This window comes from Ambystoma mexicanum, chromosome 12 (genome assembly GCF_040938575.1).
Source record: "Ambystoma mexicanum isolate Mex_15411 chromosome 12, UKY_AmexF1_1, whole genome shotgun sequence".
NCBI classification, from domain to species: Eukaryota; Metazoa; Chordata; class Amphibia; order Caudata; family Ambystomatidae; genus Ambystoma; species Ambystoma mexicanum.
Genome location: NC_090936.1, coordinates 1,059,987,918 through 1,060,010,647, shown reverse-complemented (window position 1 = coordinate 1,060,010,647; position 22,730 = coordinate 1,059,987,918). Strand labels below are relative to the sequence as shown.

The 22,730-nt window shown below is 46.3% G+C and overlaps 1 protein-coding gene across 4 annotated transcripts in view; it reads left to right on the top strand.

Annotated features, from left to right (window-relative positions):
* Nucleotides 1–22,730, top strand: part of LOC138514243 (uncharacterized) — a 364,675-nt gene that overhangs the window by 317,732 nt on the left and 24,213 nt on the right. For all 4 annotated transcript variants that reach the window (XM_069629606.1, XM_069629605.1, XM_069629604.1 and 1 more), the window contains 2 exons: nt 19,516–19,664; nt 21,891–21,985. In XM_069629606.1, the coding sequence (XP_069485707.1) occupies nt 19,516–19,664; nt 21,891–21,985 (244 nt within the window). The remainder of the gene's footprint in view (nt 1–19,515; nt 19,665–21,890; nt 21,986–22,730) is intronic.

Sequence of the window (22,730 nt, the reverse complement as noted above, 5' to 3'; positions counted from 1 at the left end):
ATGGCTGTGGATGCCTCGGGAGCGGGGTCTTACAGCTAGTGCCACGATTCTTAAGGTTGCAAAACACAATCTTGGTCTTACTTTGCAGGAACCTACTCCAGCATTTACTGAAATTGTAAACTGTGTGGATAACCTTGTAAATAAAGGACTGGTTAAACTATCGGCATCCATGCCTTTCTGGATGAAATAGTTGGGCCCAACAGTTTCCAATATACACCTGACCAGCGTTTCCACGGCTTCTGTTAAAACACTTAGCCCAGGTCCAAAGGAGCATAACAGATCCAAGTTTATAAATCTGAATTCCTCATGAATGCTCAATGGTTGTGAATGTTGTATACGCTCTGATATATCTTAACCCTTTCCAAGTACATGGTAGTAACATACTGTGGGGTGTGGGGTTGTGGTGTGTTCGGTCGACCACATCTAGATATAACCAGCCTGGCTTTCTTGAAGATTTTAAATAACTGATGCCATAGGGCTCTAGATCTACACCATTTTTTAAGGATCGTTCAGTGCCTTTAGTACCCTCTGAACTAGTTATCCACCCCCGATCTTTACAGACATCACGACTGTAACAGCGCCTGCGTTTTCAACTTCACATCTTGGATCACTCCTGTTAAAGCGGGGCCTGATTAATTGAGATCGTGCTCTAGCGGTTTGCTGGCTTTTTAAAAGATGTATGTTTGCATTTGGTTTTTGGGTTTGCGCTACTTTCTAGCCATAAGTGTTTGCTATCATTAGCCCCTGTTATATCTGATGTCTGTAATATTTCTTGGGCTGTTATTGGTGGGGTGGTGACTGTAATAGGGTTAGCTAGCGCTAAATTATTTTTAATGAATATCTGTGGGGTAGAACAAGTGTTTTGATTTTCAAACTTCTAGGGTCCCTCGGTCGCTAATGTTATGTTCCACATCCTGGACATTGTTTGTGCTATTGGGCTACTTGGACTGCTACCCATAGATGCCTCACAAGACCCAGCTGACATGGCTGTAGTACCATCAACCAGCTGTTCTATATTAATGTAAAAACGACCTGCTGCACATATTCAAAAGAACCCCCCCTAATAACCGGTTTCCCCAGTGTACCTTTACAATAGGGCTTTAATGTTTTCACCATAGTCAACATTTATTTATAACTGCCTGCCTGTTTCTTTTCAGTTTTGCGGATGTTCTGGGGTTTTCACACTTTACTGGGCCTCGCTCATATGATGGATGTATATTCCCATACATTTTATCATCTATAGTGATGATGCTAGTGTTGGGGTCATTTTGAATGTTAACAGGACCCACCGTACTATTACACCTCCAAATAGCGCCCTTAACACTGCCTTTCTGAGTTTCACCAGTTGGGTCAATGCACAACGGCACTGCTAATGGCCCCACCATCTTGCACTTCAACAGGGGCATAATCTGGAATATCGCAGTTATTTAAAGTTTCAATAGCGGGGATCATTATACATGCCAGCACACGGGCCATCAACAAATGTTTCAGGGGTCACATTGAACAGGCTCAAAACCATTTAGCAAACCTCCTGAGTGGACATGTTGATACAGGGTTGTACCTCATCACCCCTTGAAGCACTCAACACTGCGTCTATACAGTCAAACTGCACACTCATTAACAGGCTATCGCAACTCCCCCTCAAATGCAACCTTATCCTCCAACGGGCCGACGTTTTCATTCTGATGGGGTAGGTTCACACTGTTGAATAGATCCTGGTGAATGCTCACCCGAGGGGTCTGATGGCATTGTCGGATGTGTTCATCATGGCATTGACAGCACGGTTTGTAGTCCGGTCATGACAGTTAACCATATTATTTTTTAATTCACAGTTAATATGTTACACTTTCCGTATTAGTCACCAGTGTAGATTTTTTTCAGCATTATTGCAGCTGAGTACCTCTGCTTGGACTGATTTACCCCCTGTTGATCAAGCGTGTGTGCCACCCCACTATATCAATTGCCTGTTGCTGCTATCCCTGAAGCCCAGTTACATCAGTATAGGCCATAGACTCAACACCCCATGTCACACTGCTAGGCGCATGTGTATTTTTTCGAATTAAGCGTGTCCCTCTGGACCTTGTCCCTAGTTCAATAACATATTAATTTATAACATCATTTTGTACTGGGGCTTGAAGCTTGGGTTTTTTGTGAGCTGGCATTTATATCGAAGTACCCCAGCTCGGTCTTCAACTACAGTCTCGCCTGAGGTTGTTGAACGCTTTTAAAGTAGTGTTCCAACCCCAAACGATCTGCCATTTGTCATGAAGGGGCAGGCATTTCAAGCTGTCCCAACCCTATTTCCATACATTCTATGGAGGGTTGATCCTGTACGGAAACAATCGGTCTACAGCGATTGGACATTTTATTTTTAGGGTCCTGGTCTGCGCTGACCGTCAAACCATCCTTTGGTGTTGTGTGTGGTCCAGTTCCAAACCCCCTTGATAAACAAGACTCCTCACTTCAACTCTGCCCCGTGACCCAGGCCCTCTGTTTTGCTAGTCGGGCCAGGCTCGTTCGTTTCAACATTCCCACGGTACAGATCATTCCCCGTGACCAGGGCCCTTGCTGATCTGGTGCAACAAAAAACAATTCTGATGCAGTGTTGCGCTCTTCATAGACGATCCGTGTTGTTTGGGGGGGTCTGGCCCTAATACCCAGTGGTGAAACAAGATGGCGCTCTTCCACATTCCCATGATACTAATCAGTCCCCATGGCTGGGGCCCTGTGATCTGGTGCAATAAACAATTCTGAGCCAGTGTTGCATTCTACACACTGCCGGCATAAACATGAGCCATCAAAGCCATGCTGCGGCTCTTTTTAGAGGATCTAAGATTGTTGTTTATAGACGGACATCTATCCATAGCGGGGCCATCCCATTGCCGCATCTCCCCCTCCTCCCTTGACCCGTACAGCCTGCCCTGATCGGTTCACCCCCCACCAAGCACCGGCCAGCGTCGGCCAGCATCAGCTAGTAAATCGAAACCACCTGAAAGAACACGCCAGACAATTTTGTAAAGGTTGGAAGTGTTAATGCCACAGCAGCTTTATTTGTATAAAGTATTGGAGTTATCTTACAGGCGATCTGTAATTCACCACAGGTTTTCTACGCTGTGTGAGGCTACCTAGGTATGCATCCCTTGTCCACCCCCACACCGTCCGCGTCCGTTGGACGCCTCAGGTTGAGCCCGGCCCTTGCTATCAACTTCTCTCTACCCATGACCATTCAATATGTTCCCTTGTTTCACACTTCTTGCCATTTTTTCCCCGTTGCTCTAAGGTACCTGTTAGTAACCCCCCCCCCCCAGACACTCTGCACAGTGTCCTATGTCTAGTTCTAGCTAAAACAGGCAGCCACGCGGTGCCATGCTATTACGTAGGTTCCTATACAGACACCACTTTTCGGTGCCCCAACACAACACTTACCCCACATCACATATTCATTCTTAGCCGACAACACGTTTCTACCTGCCTATACAGTCATCGCTTTGCGATGTCCAGCTATCCTAGTGCACATTTCTACACTACTCTGTGCTCCCGTCCCCAACTGTGCCACTTCTAGCCTAGCCCCACCTCCAAGCTTCGGGCCCCAGGTGTCCCCATACCGGCTTACTGTCCCCCGGGCAGGACATCGCCTTAATACCCGTGCTCCCAGTGCCCTCCTCCAAGGTCTTACCCAGCGCCCTCACCCCCGTCAGGTTCCGTAAACCTAGCCCTAAACCTTCCCTCCCCCCCGCTTGCTCTTCCCCTCTCGAGGTGCCATGTTCTTTTGCATTGCCCCACCAACTTTCTCCCCCTACAGTTCCCTGTGCTCCGTTCACCCTGAAGACTCCCACCCCCGTTCTCTCATTTTCCCCCAAGTACCCCATCGGTTTGCCCCCCCAGCCTCGCGCTTGCCCCCCTCTTCACCTCCTTTAACCTCGTGCCCCCCCTTGTTCCCTCTGGTCACCCCTCGAGCCCAACATTGCCCCCCCACATCCCCCTTTGTATCCTTCCTTCCATTATCCCTTCCCCCACCTGTTTCTTAGGCAACCCCGCTTGTGCCACCATACCTTCATCTCGGTCCCCCCAACTTCCCTTGTAGACCTTTGTTTTCACCTTGTTTTTCCATTTTTTTTTCTTTCCACCCCCACCCCATTTTTGGGGTTGGAATGGCTTCCAAGCCCCCTAAACCCTCCCCTTTTTTCCCCAGGGCCTCCCCGAGTCTGTTACTCTTGGGCGCTGTAGGATCTAAGCTGTTGGCTGAGCATTCCCCTATGGGCCTGCCAGTACCTTGCTAGAGGGATCGACCAGCGACTCCTCCAAGACTCTCTGCTGGCGGCGGAGAGTTCCCCCCCCAGCCTGCGCAGGTCGCTCCCCTTCCACCGCTTCTAGTCGCTGCTCGTCCTCCGGTCCTCACCACCTGGTGGGTGGGGAAGGAGGGGGGGGGCGTAATAATTAAATTGTTGGTTTGTTCGAACTGTGCGCGCCATACCGAACACACTTAGATGTTATTTGTGCTCTAACCCCTGCAACCACAAATCACGGTATCCGGTTCTGTACCCCTTAATATTGTGCCTCCCTTCGCCCCCGTTGCACCGGACCGAGCACCCCACTCCCCAGCAACTCTCTGCTCAGGGTGAGGGGGCTCGAAGGGAATGTGTGGTGCTCCGTGTGGTCTTGCTTCCCACAGGGGCAAAGCGTCCGCCAACCGTGTTGTCAACAGCGCGTGCAATTCTGTTGACATCCCACCATGGGCAGAGACCAAGGTGAGGCGAGCGAAGGCTTTCACTGGTCGGCAAAGTCTCATTTTTGTTTTTAAGGTTTACCAGGCCCAGTATTGTTTGTTATATATTGCTGGATTTTGGGACTTCATCATGGAGCAGCCCTAACTTAAGTACGTGGTACCCTTACATAACGTTTGTTTGTGAATCGATTAACTTCACTACCATGTGTACTTATGGTGGATTTGAAATTTGTTAAGGTAAATTCTCTGTTGCCCCCTTCAAGGAGATGCACATTACATTGTACCGCGCTTACACTTCGGTAGCGTTACTCTGTGATAAATAATTTGATTTTTGGTTTATTTGAACTGTGCGCGCCATGCCGAACACACTTGATGTGTTATATGTGCTCTAACCCCTGCAACCCCAATTTGCAGTGTCCCGTTCCGTACCACTTAATATTGTTCCTCCCTTCGCCCCCTGCTGCCCCGGACCAAGCACCCCACTCCCCAGCAACCCTGTGCTCAAGGGAAAATGCCAGAAACGGAACTTAAAGCCGCTCTGGCTTGGTCAGTGACACTACCCCCCTGGCGACGACCATTCTTAATGCCGCCACATCTGTCATTATGGCACTTGCCCTTCATAATCTCTTAAAGCTTGAAACTTACCCAGAAGGACACATTGTTATTGAAATAAATACAGAAAGAGACCTCCTGGGGGAAAAGTCACCATACAGTGATCTTAATGGACACATGTTTGACCTCTGAAATATACGGGGAATGCCTCGAGAATTTAAAACAGCAAATAAACGACCCGCCATGTTGATAGCCCACATCAGATGGGCCTGCTTATGTTCCCACAAGTTCAGCCGTGCGGCCGCCAAGTCCCGACACTGGATTCCCACACTATGGAAGGGAGTGTCCCTATATATGGCCGGCCCTACCGCCCAACCCATCAACACGTTGTGCCAGTGTAAGGAACAAAAGGCAAAGATGTGCCAATGATAAACAGGGTTGGTTTCCCATGACAAGGGAACGGATATGAATTCATGGCCCGATATCAGATATTCCAAGCAAATTCACGTTATCACGTTAGCATCCCCATATAATTTGCCAACAGAGGGAACACACTCGGTGGAGAAGTCGCAAAGGCAGGGGGACATGTTTGTCTGACCTTCCCGTGTTGCAATTCGGGCACATCTAATCAAGCACACTCCTGATTACATGCAGAAAACAAGCGAAAGGCAACCTTCAGGTAATCTACATAAATGTGAAGTTGGGCGTTATTGCCATTCATCATATTCCAAATGGATGAAACGAAAGCTAACTAAGTCGCAGTAAATCAAACCCAGAACGCCATATGTTCCCCTTACCGAAAATGCAACTCCACTCGCACCAACCAAGCAAACCAACCCCATCCCGCATTGGCCCATGGTTTTTGGACCATGCCCCTACCACCCATGATGCCGTACGAAAGCTGAGCCGACCGCATGCATAGAAGGCGCGGCTACCCATGGCTTCATCCAAACTTCAATTCATTAGACAATATTCTCAGCCATCCCAAAAATGTTCTCTAAAGACCTACCGAAAGCCCCAACTGCTGCCAATGCGCATCACAAAATGGAACGAAGTGCGTTTAGATCACAACTAACAATTTGGCAACTTGGCAACGCATATACAAGCAGCTGAGTACAATTGTTCCATACAAAGTGTGTCCCAAACGAACGTCCACTCAAATGGGAATCTTCCCATTGCTGTTATTGTAGGCCATGTCCAGCAGAAATCGGCTTGCGCTGCTGGCAGACACATTCCCGCAGCACCACATGTCCCTTTCACCAGCTCTTATCCTAGACTTAACTCCGGTATCCTAGGCAGCCTGCAACCCCCCCACCCCACCCAGCCGACCCCAAAATGGTGGACCGGAGCTGCATGGGCACTGGACAGAAACAAGCCCACGGCTCTGGCGCCAGTGTTCGACCTATGGGATCAAAAAGGACATCACGCGACACCTTTGTGTCAGGCCCGCAACCCCACTCCCCGGAAGCCCCTTTGCCGAACGCCCTCCCTCATTTAGTGTGGGGGATGCGCGAAGTGTAAACAGCGGAGCGTAAAGAATATCCTGTCCTAGTTTTTGCAGACCCCTTTGCGAGTTCGAAACCCACTTTACGCATGACGCTAGGGCCACTTGACCTAAATGCAAACTTGGGCTTGTGGCATCAATACGTATTGTGTGGAAAACTAGTTATCAAACCAATGCAACGGAGCCCCAAAATCAACAATTGCGTGCAGGTCCCATTAATCTGTATCTTTGCTGCTATCTCCCATGGAGTGAACACCCGACACGGGAGAACTTCCCCATTTCACCAGCCCCAGTACTCAAAGATCCCCCATTCCGTCATCGCAGACCAAACCTGGAACATGTATATAACGACCTGCCATGCCATCATATGCATACGGGCTGAACATGGCACTGCCCTTCTAGTTTGTGCACGACGTTCCCGTGTCCAGCAGCGTATGCCCCCTGGTGTTGCAGCAGCACCATAAGGGGCCTCAATAAATAACTGAACATTTTTTCAGCCCCCTTTCTCGCACCTAGTTGCCAGTCCTGGAGGGGAAACAGTAAAATAACATTGCCTTACCAATTAGCAGCACTACGGCCGCCCCGGCACATGTAACCCACTTGGCCCGTAGTAAGTGCACTAGGCGCGGAGGTGTGCAGTACGACAACCAAAGCGGCCCCCACTCAAGAGGGGTGCCACCCAGACGTTGAGGTCTTTGTGCAACTCTATAATACCCACCACCCTAACTAGAATGCTGCGCCTGAGTTCCCGCAAGATGCTCCTTTGTGATAGGTGTTGTTGCGGCAGAGAGTTCCCCCATGGAAACGGCACTGATTCAATGGGACCGTCCACCATGAACATCTAATCGAGCGTTCCCCTCGTGGCATAACCGCGGCTCCAGGAGAAAACCCAGCGGTTAAACTTATGTTAGGCAAGACCCTGAGCGGCTGGCGGCTGCTCAAAAACAGAAGAATACATAATGACATTAACCTCCGCAATTCGCCGCCCGGACTCTTCACCCCCCACCCTACCCTCTGGTCTTGCATCCCCCTAATCATTGCAACCCTTAACTCAACTGTTTGTCACCTACTCCTAAAAGGCTGCTGTGGCCTTGCCATCCTACGTCCCTGATATATGAACAGTTAAGAGAGGCCCCACCATTACCATGATTCTACCGTACGTGCTAACTCGCGCACGCGGCAACTGTTCTCCCTGCAGCTGCTTGGCCTCCCTCTAACGCGGCAAAGCCTTCCTTTCCGTAATATTTACCTCCTCTCTTCTCACTGGAACCAGGTACCTCCTTCCTCGAACTACTGGAACGACTTGCCCGGACCACTTCCTTCCTCAATTCGAACACGAACGGAGCAAAACAGGAAATCCAAAACGAAAACCAAAATGCGTTCTCGGGCGGGGGCAGGTGCCGAGGGATAGAGAGTGTTGGCTGTGCCCCGACCCTTTATAGGGCCTCCCTCGGTTCCCTGCCCCACCCTTCTTCCGGCGACCTTCCCCGTTTCATCCGGGGGTGGGCTTTCCCCCTGTTTAAGGAGCCTGCCCCGCCCCCGGTAACCGAGGAGGGGGAGGAGGCTGGCTGGGCAACCCCTACTAAGGGGCGGCGCCCGCCATGCCTCCTACGTTGGCGCGTTCGCCCGCCATGCCTCCTACGTTGGCCCGCCATGCCTCCTACGTCGGCGCGTTCGCCCGCCATATTGCCAGTGCCAGGTCATGGATCCATCACTTTTGGATGTGCAGTACGAGTGGCATCAATTACACAGCCCTTTAAAAATGGATTTATAATAACCTCTCCACATCACAATAAAGCACACGGTTTTAAAATGTAGCTGACCACTGACCTATGGCCTATTATTTCGTCAATTTAAAAATAAAAAAAACAGAAAAACGGGTATTCTCTTTACCCTGTGCTTACAGTACAATTTCTCAGTATGCATGTGATATTTTGCAATTGGCTCCCACAATGTGATGATCGGACAAGACTCTGCAACAAACATGGGCCAGGCTCTAGGCCCAGTGAAAAATTGCTCTTTTAAAAAAAACCCACTTCCAGCTATCTAGCTATAACATTAGCAAGACCTTAACAGGCAGGGAAGATTTAAAATGAAAAAATAATCTTCGCATGACAATCGAGCACAGTTTAATTATCCCCCTGCCACGTGGGGAGTTGACAGTCTTGTTTGTCTTTTGTTTATTTGTATTGCGCACCTGGCCCTCAGGCATCTGGGTGCATTACTTAGGGACGGGTAGCAAGGGAGTTAAATACAGTAACACAGAATTAACAAGTTGGTAGATACAGTAGTGTAAAAACAAATATACCTATATACAGCAAGGCAGTGAATCCAAATTGGCAAACATATATATATATATATATATATACACACACACACACACGGGGCACACTTACTTGTGTGACGTAGAGTGTTTACCGGATGAGGGATAAAGGTAAACAAATTACATATTGGATGTGATGTGGTCCTGCTCAGTGAGCCATAATTTGGCCTTTTCCTTAAAAGCCAGGTAAGATGGTTCGGCTCTCAATGTGGCTGGCAACGTATTCCAGAGTTTGGCGGCGAAGACAGGGAAGCTAGAAGCCCCCCGCTTTCTGGAGCTTGAATCTCGGTATAACCAGTAAGTAGTCATGCGCAGATCAAAAGTCTATTTGGTGTGTAGGTGGTGAAGCGGTTGGCAAGATAGATAGGTGCCTGTTTATTTCTGGATTTGTAAGTGCAAGAGTCTTGAGTGATATTTTTAGAGGCAATAGGAAGCCAGTGTAAACTGCGTTGTCAGATATGCTTGAGTTCCTAGGGATATTGAGGGCCGCTCTTATGGCATTATTCTGGGTGACTTGGAGCTTGTTGATGTTTTTTTGGCTAGTACCGAGATATAAGGCATTAAAATAATCAATTTTCGCCATAACCAAAGTTCTAGCGAGGGTGATGCAGTTGGAAGCTGTTATGAAGGGTCAACATGCTGTTATAAGCTTGTGGAACGGCACGGATTCAAACTGCGAACATTTCCCACCACAGGGTCGGATTGGACTTTCGGCCTGTGGCCGGGCCGAAATACTCCCTGGGAGTGTGGGCTGGTTTCTGGCCATGCCTGGGCTGGTTTGGAGAAAAGAAAAGTTGAAAAAAATATATATATATATATATATATATATATATATATATATATATATATATATATATATATATATATATTTTTTTTTTTTTTTCTTCAAACAGCCTTTCATCCTTCTTAGGTCAATAAATGAGTACCAATGCAGGTTGGGTGATATTGTATGTATATTCTATAAAAGAGCTTAAGCGTAAGTGCTATCCAATAACATATCATTTGTCCTTGGACGTCTGCTTGCATTCACAGTAATTTGTCAATATGGATCTATACACTCATATATTAATGATACATATGGTGATCCATTCTTGTACGAAATATAGATCACATTGGTGAAATCATAACCATATTTTTCGTAGTGTACTTGGGAACAATGCCATTTGATGCCACTTGTTTTGTCAAGGGGTGAAAGGTCGTGTTTTATCGCTTCCCGGGAGGTCGCTTTGGGATGGGGTCATCACTTCCGGTGATGTCATCAGAGGTCAAGGATTGTGAGGCGAGGGGTGGGCCACTTTTTTGAGGTGAGGGGTGGGCCACTTTTCTTTGGGTGACCGTGCCCATTTCTTATCCCAGTCCGACCCTGCCCACCAGGCACAGGTGAACCAAGCCTGGGTTTGTTTTTGATCATGAACAGGTTAAACGCTAATTTCCAAAACTGTTCAAACCAACTGCATCCTGTGACACAAATTCCATCTTCTGTAAAATACTCTGCGTTCAGCTGGGAACAGTAACCTTCCTCTTCAAAGTTTCCTCTGCCTGTTTACTCATACAGCTTTAAAGCAACAGGTGGGCTAGCCCGCCCTCCCGTGTCTAAAATAGGCACCATGGACACACGATTCAATTATTACACCACGTTCCAATGTCCATGTCGCCGTGGGTGCAGATATGACGTGGATTAACATTTGTTGGCAGGTTATGTTAAAGGTACTTGTATAGCACACCGTCACCAACGGAATTGGTCCCAAGGTGCTCTGGTGGATCTGCAAACAGAAGGGCGGCGGATAGGGTTAGTCGGGAGGAGTGGAGTAGGAGAGAGGTGGTGTGCTGTTGGCAGCTTCAGCTCGGTATACAGAATGCTGGGCTTTGGTGCAAGTATCGTATCGGGCGAGACCTCGTGTGCTGTTTGGGTTGATGAAGTGGTGTGGTAAAGTGCGTGCGGATTGCTGGGAGAGAAATGGTTGTGAGTTTTGTGTGGGTTGAGTATGCAGAAATTGATGGTTGGGTTAGTGGGGTCTGTACCTGGATCATGTACTTCTGGTTCCGTTTGAGCTGCATCCCTGTGGGTGGGATTGTTGCTGTGTGAAAATAGTGCATCTTTGTAAATTGTTACCCTGTGGTACCGGGAAGGAGCACAGAACAGTCCAACCCTCTTTACTGGGAGGCGGTGGTCGAGGCATGTTTGTTTGTATGCCCTGGTGCTTGTAATAAAGAGCAGGGCAGCAAGGATTTGTATTTCTAACACTCTGTAAATTTGCAAGCATACAGGATCAAATGTGCAGGAGGACCTCGGCTCTATGCATGCAGAGATGTGTAAATGTCTATCCTTATTAAAAGGCCAATGCTGTTTTAAAGCAATGCATTCTATCATTTTTCAAAGTGTTGGTCCTTACCTTTAATCGGGGGAGGGTGGAGAGGCGCTGTTGCTATCCCCTGAAGTAAAAAAAGTGGAGTGCAATTACATTTATAGGCGTTCAAATGCATCTTTATGCCCAGCATCGGGGTTCTTAATTGTATATGAAATGTAAACTGGACCCTTAATGATCTACAGCTACTTACCCCCTCCCTCCATTGCTTTATTTGTTTTGTTTTTGGGTGCACATACATTTGGTTTATTGGGATTCACCTATATCTTTATCTATGCCCTACATCAGAGTTCTTATCAAATTGAGGTCAAATGTATATACAACGTTGGGGGTCAATTACATTTTTGGGCGTGCATTCAAATTTATAGGGGTTGAGGGGCATGAAAAAGTGGCTGGACCACCTGTCAACTGAAACACTTGTTGAAAGGTATCCCGCCGTAGTACTTGGACATCTGGGAAGTAACCACACCTTTCATAACACAACATTATGTTTGCAACATGGAAGATCAAGATTGTTGGGCCTTGGTTGTTAATTGGTTTGTAAAATTTTAGTTAAACATAAGCAGTAGGCTTTGACATCTGAATCTTTGGACTAGTCCATAAAACCTGCAAAAGATATCTTTTTTTTTTAAATGACCCTTGCTACATGTAGAATGGTCCTACCCACCAGGCATGGTGGCCATGGCACCTATATGTGTAGCCCTACATACTTTCCTTTCTGCTCTTAAGAAGACCCTCAAATTGCTTAGTTTTCCCCCTAGCCAAACTAACATTTGTATCAGTCTGTCCACTCCCCTGAAGCTATTCGACCGTGTCACACGTTTTTAGCTTGCTATAGCCACTCCAGACTATTGTTTAGTTTTTTCTGTCCCGCCATAATATTACATTGCAGTGCAGACTTGAGAACTGGTGCCAACAATATGCATACAATTAATGCTTTGAGATTTTAAGTAAAACAACTAGCTTCAGGCTGCAACCTTGTATCGCCCCTGCTCCTATGACTGCAAAGGCTTCCTGAACTGGATTAGAGGCCTGCCTACGCCCTCCTCAGCTGTACAGAACATCTTTAAACCTATCTCTGCTGCAGCCTGAACATCAGGTTTGGCCCTTTGGAAAGGACAAGCCTTACCCCCTCATGCCAAACTGTCTACACCACTCCCAGGTCCCACCAACAATATGTCCTAAACATAAATGCATATAGCAGCCCACAAGCTGAAGCTCTGCTTTTTACTAGTTTCTGGTGAACTTTCCCTTCCTTCCCCAGGGACTGGGCCCTCTATACCCAATTAACTAACCTTTCTATCTTTAAGTTGGCAAAGGGGTGGGTGCGTTTTTTTAATTTTATTTTTTTGTTTCTTTTTTGGTCTACTCATCAGACATGCTCCATTTTGCAGTGTTTTGCTGGGTGTCGAGGCAGAATTTCATTTTTTGGAATTCTGACGGACATTTTAGGGTCCTCTTGACCATTTCCCTTTTCCATATTTTGTTTGGGTCACTGACCTATTTGTGGTGGCCAGAGGGAAGTCTGCCTGCCATTGCAACCTTTTTCATTCATTAAGAGTATACCAGAAGGAAGAGTCGGACGACTTGATGGCATGTTCAAGAATTCTTTATTTAACTAATAAGAAAAATTCCTAACTAACCCCATTTCTACGAGAGGTTTGCTGCCTAGTAAACTAAAATTAAGGGTCCCTATCAAAATAAAAATCTGTGGTCCAAATCCTGCCTGCTAACTGGCCCTTACAATTTAGAACACAAACAGTCTTGGGGTTAGAGTTCTGCCTAGACCTTGGTTGACAAAACGAAAGGTTTCTTTAGTCCAGTTGCTTCTTTACCAAGTTTTAGGAGAACAGGTCTCTGGCTCTTAGACTCCCCAAAGTCTTGTGGCACTCTGTGATACTTTCTCCTGGTTTGTTATTGCTTTGGATAGGATATTTGCTCACTTGGGTTCCTCAGATTCCCATAATCTCGCCAGTTTCCCTGGCTTGGATGCAAAGTATTCAGTTTGCTTTGGATTTACACAGGGATCTTGTCCCTTTCGGTAACTTAGATCATTATAAACTAGTTGAATTCCTCAACTTGGATGTACAGAGGTAATATTCAAGCCAACAAAGTTCATACAGTGCCCTGCCCTGTTTGACTTCAGACGTTCACAACCCCGTTGGCTTTTCCAACTTGGATACAAAGAGGGTGCCTGTCACTCAAATTCACAAGGGCGCTTGCCTGTTCAGATTTCTCTGGAGCCTCAGTGGTTCTTCCAACGTGTATACAACATTTCTATGTTTCTCATAGCCCTCATAAACACGTATGGTCTCTCAATTCAAAAGTGTTCGTTCTTTTGTTTCCCAGCTAAATACTGGGTGTCTACTCTTTAGGGATTCTGTCTCCCATGACCTATTAAGTTCTCTTAACCTTATCACACAGTATTCATTCCTCTCAACAGTACTCTTGTTGCTTCCCTCGTACGATATCTCTGGACAGTTGACGTCTGTGGGATAAGGGAGTCTATCCGTATCCTCCCTTTTGTTGGTTCCTAAAGCCCCGGTCTACCTCTTCGGTGTTGCATTTGTGCCACCAGAGGAAACCACGGTTCCCCCATCTCCCCTTCTATTTTCAACCCAAGCTGCTTGGTCGAATGAGACGCCACCCTTCCAAAATTCGGCTAGCTCGCTGTCCACACCACCACTCTAGCATGGCTCTGCTTCTCCACGATGTCTTTTCCACAGAGGTGTCTGTGTGGGATTGTCTACTACATGGCTCTCCCTGCATAAGAGATCTTTCTATTTACAGTTCTTCCTGAGTTTAAATACGTCATCACAGTAAAAGATGTGTTCTTTGCTGAAGGCGTTGTTAAAGCGAGATCCAGCATTACTTTACAGCAAAGCAATTAAAGAAGTCTGATGGTGGTTTTAAAACAGAAGTAATCAAAACACAAGTAACCATCTTTTTAACATCCATTTAGGCAGATATGGTAGTCTGGTCTGGGAGGTCCTTCTCAGACTGGGCCTCCTTGTCCCTGAGAGGGGAGTCTCTCCCAGTGAAGTCCCACTTGCCCAGGCCCATAGGGAGTGTTTTGCAGAGCGGGCTCACCTCCGTAACCTCAGAGGGTGGCTCCCCTCTGGGGAGAAGGGACGAATTGACAGATCTGTCAAGTCCTACTCGCTCCCATTTTTTGTTTTAGGGGCTTACTTTGTTCAGGGGAACCATGAGGTAGGGCTAAAATAGCGGGTGTGCACATGTGGGGTCTGCAGGCTCATTGAGGCATTCTCCATATTGGTTTTGACTGGTTTAGGACAGTCTGTCCATGGGCTGGCCATATCGCATCATGTGGGGCCCAACCAGATGGGCTTGTTACCTAACCCTTTGTCCCTATCTGCCTATTGTGATTGTTGGGCTACTTGGGGCAGCCCCCGTCAGTGGTGATCTATTAGAGGAATCCTTGTATTGGAGCCCAGGGTTCTGCTGGAAATTTGGGAACAAGTAGGTTTACTTACCTGCTGTAGGCTTGCTCACCATTGGTGAATTTCTAGCAACAGGTTTGGCCATACTGGCTGAATCCTTGTTTCTGGGCTCGTCTCCGGATGGGTTTTCTTTTTCTGCTGGCTATCCTTCCAGGCTGCCTCGGTCCTCCATCCAACCTTCTGCTTGATCCACTTTCATGCTGGGCGATGCCTTCCTTGCTGAAACTGTTTTCAGGCAGTTTGAGAGCCAATTTTTTGTTTTAATGCTGTTCTACCTTGTTGGAACACCCCACCTGGTTTGTTCTTTATGGTGATTCAGGTCACCCCCACCATAGTCTGTCATCTTACTGTTTGTGGCTGGGCTGCCCTCTTTTGTCCTTTGAGACGCTCGAACGTGCTGTGCCGGGTTCTTCTGTCTTTTTGGAGCCTTCCTTGCTGCTGACTTAAGGGGTTCACTTCAATGAAGGCTGTTTGTTCTTCAATTGATCGTTAGGGTTGTCTTTGACCCGGGATTAAAGTCCTTTTCCTGGGGGTTGCATATAGTCTTCCCTGGGGTTGTTTGCAGCCAAATCAGCACCTGTGGGGTATATTTGGGAGTTGCCTGCCTTTTCTCCATACATGCAGATTATCTGTTGACTTTGTTCCGTTTATTTCTATGGGAACATTTACTCACCTGAAAGTCTGCATAGTGGCTTTTGGGGTGCTCACATGTATGCGTTTTGGGCCAAAGAGTGACATTTTAGCACCCGGGTAGGAGGCGGCATTGCCCTTGTACAACGCAAGGACCTCTCCTGCTCCGTGTTAGCCGTCACTCATGCCGTCACTCATGTCCTGAATATGGAGGCCTGTCTGTTACGTATGGAAATCTGGGCATCCTGTAGAGTGTATCCCCTGCTAGTCTATCGAGCACCTGGTTATGATGCAAGCTTTGTGGCTGACTTTGTGGCTTTGCTCACCGATCTTAGATTACAATAGTATTCCTTTAGCATATTGCAGGATTTTAATCTCCACCCCAACAATAAGGATATATTGTTTAACATTCCACATTTGATTGCATGCCCCACGCACTTGTCAGAGAAGACTTTGGATCTTTTCTTTGTTCCCTCCTCTCGTCGCAGTCTATCCCACTTCTGTCCTCTGGACAGACCACCAGGTATTGCCTTTTTCCATTAAGGCTGAGCCTGAACCACGCTTCTCGGGCCATCCGTGCCACCCCCCCTTCTCGTCGCTGGTTTAATATCCCTACCACTACAGTTGTAGCTAATCTCACGAAAGTCTCGGTCTCGGGTTCCCAGGTGGACCTTGATTCCCTGGTTAGTGCCTTCCAGTCTACCGCTGACTCTCTGGCTCCCCTAAAACCCTCTAAACCTTGAGCCCGTCCTTCGGAGCCATGGTTTATGAAGGTCTTGGTGGGTCTTCGCCAGCAGCGTAGACGGGCTGATGAAATTGGCAGATAGCATATTGTCTGCAAACTTGTTTGGCCTTTTACAAGGCCACGTCAGTCTATCAACTCGCCATCTTTAAAGCTAAGCAGGTTTATTCCTCTGTGTGTATTAAATCTGCAGCCATGCCGTCTGCTAACAGTTACTCCTTCTAAGCAACTTGATACCTCTTTGTCCATCTATTTTCCAGATAAAATCAGTACAGAAGTCACATTTGATTCTCTGGCTACAAATATGCAGGAAACGGTGGCTTACCATAACTGGTGAATTTCAGGGGTTTATCGGTTTTACTTGTAAACATAACATCAATTTAACAGAGTTTTTTCACTGAATTTGATAGGTTTTTATTAGTGCAACTTAACCATAATGTCTACGAACATCTGACTTCATTGTGGTCCTTCCGGACAGTGCCACATGACCAATGCTGACGCGCGGCATGATGTCTCCGAGAACCCGTCTGCACTTCATGATAAGATCCGCGCTTTGCGAACAGTTCGAAACTGCATTTTCTACTGATCTAGGAACTTTGAACTTCAAAATTTCCCTTGCACAGCTCCACACCTATTCCTACTCATCCATTAACAATCTAGTACACAGAAAATACTTAAAACTGCGATTTATCTTAAAATGGAATCAGCTAATGCCGTAACACATGCACAACATTTTCCCCTGTAAACCTGACACTCCATATTAGTGTTTGGTGACCCTTCTGTCATTCCCTCCCCACGTTTCCTTCTAAGCTCTCCTGCCAAAAAAAAATGCATCCAAAAACAAAAGAAATGTTCCTTTAGGAACCACCTTTCACAGTTAACAAATAGAACTAAAAAAAAAAAGTAAAGACTTCATATACTTTATATTTCTCAGTAAAGTACAGACCCAATAAGATTTTCCAACATTTCCATTTGCATTTTGTGTTATGCTAATGGCAATATTGTGGCGTTTATTCTCCGTTCCAGGGATGCAATGGTGGACACCGGCCTGGCAGCCCAAGTTATCAGCCCAAGCGAAGCGAAGGTGGATAACGAGGTCTCTGGACCATTATTCCCCCATTCCAGCCCCTGTAATGGGGGATGAAGGCCATTAGCACCCTAGGTTCCCAAAGCGGGAACCCAGGGTGCTAAAAAATATGATTTTTCTTCGGCGTTCTGGTGTAGGAAGAAATCCTTTTTCAAGATGGCCACCATGGAAAGGGAAGGCGGGGTTCCATACAAGGCCCCTCTTCGCTTTCCATGGCAGCCTGTAGAAGGAAAAAAGAGAACTCTATGACCATATTACCACAAGCACATTTTTCTTCCTTTTCAAATCTATCCCAATTTCGAATAACTTTACCACAAAGCCAGTCCCAGGTGGACATGGCCACTTTAACCCCATGTTTTGTCCCTCGTGGTCATGGCCAGTAGCCAGATTGTCCAGATCATGACCTTATTCCATGACTCGGATAATCTGGCCACTGCCCCCACATGCTACCCCTCAGTCACCAAAGGTAGATCACTATTTTTTGTACCTACATTATGACATTTGTCAAAAAATAAAACACGGGCACATTTGCAAAATCATGCTTTCAGGTCCTTCTCAATGCTCCTTACACAAGTTTGCTGGAAATCCACCCATGTTTTATTTTTTTCAAAAGTGTCAAATGATATCTAGATCTATAATCGTTTTGCAAACCTTTGTGTAGATTTGTCAAATGGCACCACATTTAAACCTTTACAATATTTTGGGACCCCCTCTAATTCTGCCCCCTCTTGACAAAATCCCACCGAACTTCGCAAAAACATTTATATCTAGATCTATTATCAGTTTGCCAAAGTGTATGTTTGTCAAATGGCACTTCATTTATAGGCCTTTACATTATTTTGAGACCCCCCTCTAATTTTGCCCCCTCTTGACAGAATCCCACCAAACTTTGGAAACTGTTCCGGGATCAGGTCAGGAATAAAATTCCAAAAGTACATGCAGTTCCATGAAGTGGCTTTTCACCAAACCAGTAATGCAGAGGTGTCCGAACTTTCACAGGACTGTTCGCGAACATCCGAACTGCTCGCTGACTTTCGCGGAGAAAAACGCCAGTTTTTTTTCTTCTTGCAGCCATATTCCATCCCATCCTCATCACCCCTCACCTCCCGAGAGATTATTTGATAAATTTGACAAGTGCAATGTTGTGTTATTTAATCTGTGTTTACCGCAATGTCCGCGGACACCGGCCGATGTCCGCAAATCCAAGATGGCGGGCATTTCCAAAGATCTGACGCCCCTCACGCTTCATGCCAACCAATCAGTGAACATGTGCATCAGCGGACATGGCACAAGTCAATTAGCCAATAGGTGTCCTGTCCGCAGAGCGAACGGAAATGTGACCGCAGAGCGGACATAGATATCACTAATTTGTGTTGCCTTACATTTTGGTCATTTAAAAAAAAAACGACTTGGGTGGATTTACACCTAATTAACAAAAACACGCTTTCGGGACCAAGCCGTCGCTCCTGTCGCAAATTTGGTGAAAATCCGTACAGCGGTTTGGGCTGTAATAATGGGGGAAAAAAGAAAGTTTGGACCCCCCATATAACTTTGCCCGCCCTGGACCCAAACTCACCAAACTTTGCAAAGAAATTCAGAGTGGGCCATATACTTTTTTTGCAAAGTTTGGTGAGGATTCGTCCAGGGGGAGCGAAGTTATAAGCCGTCCAAAAAGTGCTCTTCCTATGGGATTAGCAACTTAACCAGAACTACATGGCCACTACCGCAGGCCATGTAATATAAAAACATCTTGTGTGCACTAACAGTACCTTGGTGTCAGTCAATCTCTCCCCCCACCCCCCACCCTCCAATGCTCTCAAGATTTGGTATGGTAGACTGTGGTGTATGTTGCTTTCTGCATATTCATTGGGGACTATGGGAAGTACTGCTGCCATTTATGCAGGACGTGGCAGATTTATTGAAATTCTGCCAACGAGTTCCGTTTCTAGATAGAATGTAGTTTGTGGCATTCTTTGTGGGGTGAGAGTGGAACCTGGTTATGGTGGTCTGTGCTAGTATGTTTGGATTGACTTAAAAATGACCTAGATGAAAGTGAAATGTTTAGAGAATTTCCATAGGCGATCTCCCAGGTGTCTGAGTATTTCTTCTCACTTGCTTTTATAGTGCCGGGCCACCACCACAGTGCTGTTGTGCACTGGTCCCGCTGGCGGGCCATGATCATCCTCATCCTGGCAACCTTAGCCATGTCTGCTTGTGCTGACCTGGCCACGGAACACATTAGCCCGATTCTTGCTGACTCCACGGTCTCTCAGGTGAGTGGGTTTTCTTGTATACCACAAACTGTCTCCCCTGAAGGCGCTTAAGAGAATTTTGTTGTGCATGTGTTGCTTGTGAACTAGTGTGCTCCGTAGCGGTGTCCCGTTGCGCCTCCGCAAGCTGTGTACGAGTATTGCTTATTCGGATGCCTAGATGAACCATCTCTGTGATCCATGGTGATATGAGATGATATGGCATTTATACCACGCCTATACACAAGTGTACTTCACCTTTAGTGGGCAGCCTCCCTGACGCAGGTGTATAATCATGGTGGTATACTTGCTTAAGGGGGACCCAGGGGACAATGTGGTTGGCTTTTCCTTATTTGATATGTGGTGGCATTTTCTTGTTTGAGGAAAAGGAAAACGAAAACATGCAGCCAGATTAAAAGTAGATGAATGGGTAAAGCTGCAGGCACAGAGCAAAGAAGGTGACTTTGTTAGTTTAGGGGCTTCGTCCGCAGAAATAAATTCTATTTATATATTTCAAATAGCCTAGTTTTAAATCATGTCAAGTTAGAAGCCCTCTTGGTTGTCCACAACTGCATGTAATATCGGCTCTTAAATTCTCTTACTTGTTTACCTCATCAATGGTGGCTGGCTGAGCCGCCTACCTGCCTTTTTCTAAATGAGACTACAGGTCATGATCAGAATATCGGGAGCTAGAGACCAGTACACCAGTAAGACCAGTGGGAATAACTAGAGACTCCCCACCAATGGTTGAAGTCACTAGGAGGGGAAAAAGCAGCAGGGGTGAAGGAGCTCTGGACATTTGGAAACCGTGCCACGGAAATGATAGCTTCCGAAGCCTGGAGCATAGATCCCCAGAGAGCGCTGTTAGCAGAAGTCTCTAACATTGGTTGGGCTGGAAACTGGGGCAAACTGCCAGCGAACCCAGGTTGGGGAAGGGCTTGGAAGACTAGGAAATCAATAGAAGCCTTAGGATACATTGTTGCCCAAGGGTTAAGGTTCACTAGAGACACTACCCAGGAGCTCCATGAGCTGTTATGCAAGAGCTGTAGAGACCGGTCCGATGTCTGGAGTGGAGAAAGGTGTGATGGGATAAGACCGAGATGCCAAAAGTTGAAAAATCACAGGAGGAAGCGTACAAGTGCAAGGACCAGTGGATGAAACACCCTAGATGAGGAGCACATGGTTTGGGGTCCAACACTGCATGCTGAAATACTCAAAAGTATACTAAAGCATTCCATAAAGATTGAGAGAATGAAAGTCCAGACATTCAATCCTGGAAATAAAGTACCAAAGTATCTAATAAGCTCTGTGAGCAGGAAAAGTGGCATTGCATGTTGGGAAATGTCATGGTACTAGCACATCCAATATGGACTGTGGGAAGGAATGCTTCTACATTGTAATCTGGGAACGTGTTGTCAAAGTACCAGTGTAATTAAGGAAAAACTGTCCTTGAAGGAGGGCACTGAGATAACATTGTGAGAAACGTAGGCAAAGTACCAACGTGTCCAGTGAGAGAAGGGAAGCTCGTACTACAAGAGACTTTGTGTGAGAGAGACTTCATTAAATGCTTTGCCTTTGCATCTGGAAAAGGAAGGGAAATAGTCGTGTGTGCTTGATGGCTGGTTTGCCACACTTCGATGCTATTACATTTAAATGAATGCATACATATTGTAATTATGTTTGTTTTGAATGATGACCTGATTACATACAAGGCTCCTAATGGATAATTTGTTTTAGACTTTCACAATGTGAGGACCCATGGGCACCAATCTATCCTTGATTGTGTGATGTCATAATGTATAATAGGCTCCACTGCATGTGCTCTTTGAATGAATCATTTAGTACTAGCGAACAGGCTAAAGGCGCTAGTTATTCGTGCTACCTGACTTATGAGCATGAACCTCATGCAAAGCGTACAAAGTAGGTGACAGATGATGCATTAAAAATGTTCCTTTTTTGTTTAAAACATTTAATTATTTGGGTCATGTTTAAAGATCATAACTGTCAATCTATGTACTGAGGAATGCGTTTCATTTTGGTTATCCCCCAAAAAATAAACTAATACAAAATTCGATTACTTTTTTCGACAAAATGCTTTCGTTAAAGTCGTAGAAATGACTGTCGAGTGATCTGTATTCCACGTGCATATACTTTGCAATGATGAGGCAGAAGGGACCACAGCCCTTTCCTCTAGGGGTCTCCCTGATCAGTAGTGTGCCTGCTCCTTACATGCACTGCTTCTCTCCTCAGTACTTCATTGGTGTGACCGTGATCGCCCTGGTTCCTGAGCTCCCAGAGCTAGTCAATGGACTTCAGTTTGCTTTGCAGAACAACATAAGCCTCAGGTGAGTCGTGCTAGCCTTTCATGTTTGGCACTCGGGTGTTTAAGATACAATGGGAAGGTAGGGGCGGGCAGCTAATTGATCACTCCTGGGGTATTAGTCAGTTTTTGGATTTGCAGTATTCATTGATTTCTTTGATCTTCGTTGTCGCCATGTACTTGGCATGCAAGGTCTTCTGACTTGTCTGTTTTTATCCATAGTTTGTGGGGGGGGGGCTATCTTATTTCTCCACTCCATCATTACCCTCCTTCCTTTGCTCGGTTCCATCTCTTGCCTGACACACACATGGTTAAATCTTCGATTTGACGCTCAGCCTTTCCTTTTCATTCATATGTTGTTACTATTATGTATCCTTTGTATACCAGTCGGCTACCAGGTGTTTGGCCTTGTAGCTCTGGTTTGTCGTCTTGTGCAGCGTTGTAAATTTCTGCATTTCCAGTAAACCACAGTCTGGCATTGCTTAGAAAGTGTAGTGCATACCTACATTGTACATTTGTATAAATTTGTAACACTTATGCTTTGGTAGCACAACTTATCACAATAGTGTCATTTATTAGTACTGGCAAAATAATGCTGGCAGTTTTGACATGTATAGCTCTAGTGTGTTCTGTAGTTGCCATATTGCTTGATGGTGCTGGTTGGCTGTCCAGCCAAATTACGTGGGCTCACTGTCTGCTGTGGTACATGTACCTCTGGATTACACGTTCCTAGCTGACTTGTGGAGTACTCGGTGTAAAAGACCAAGTCT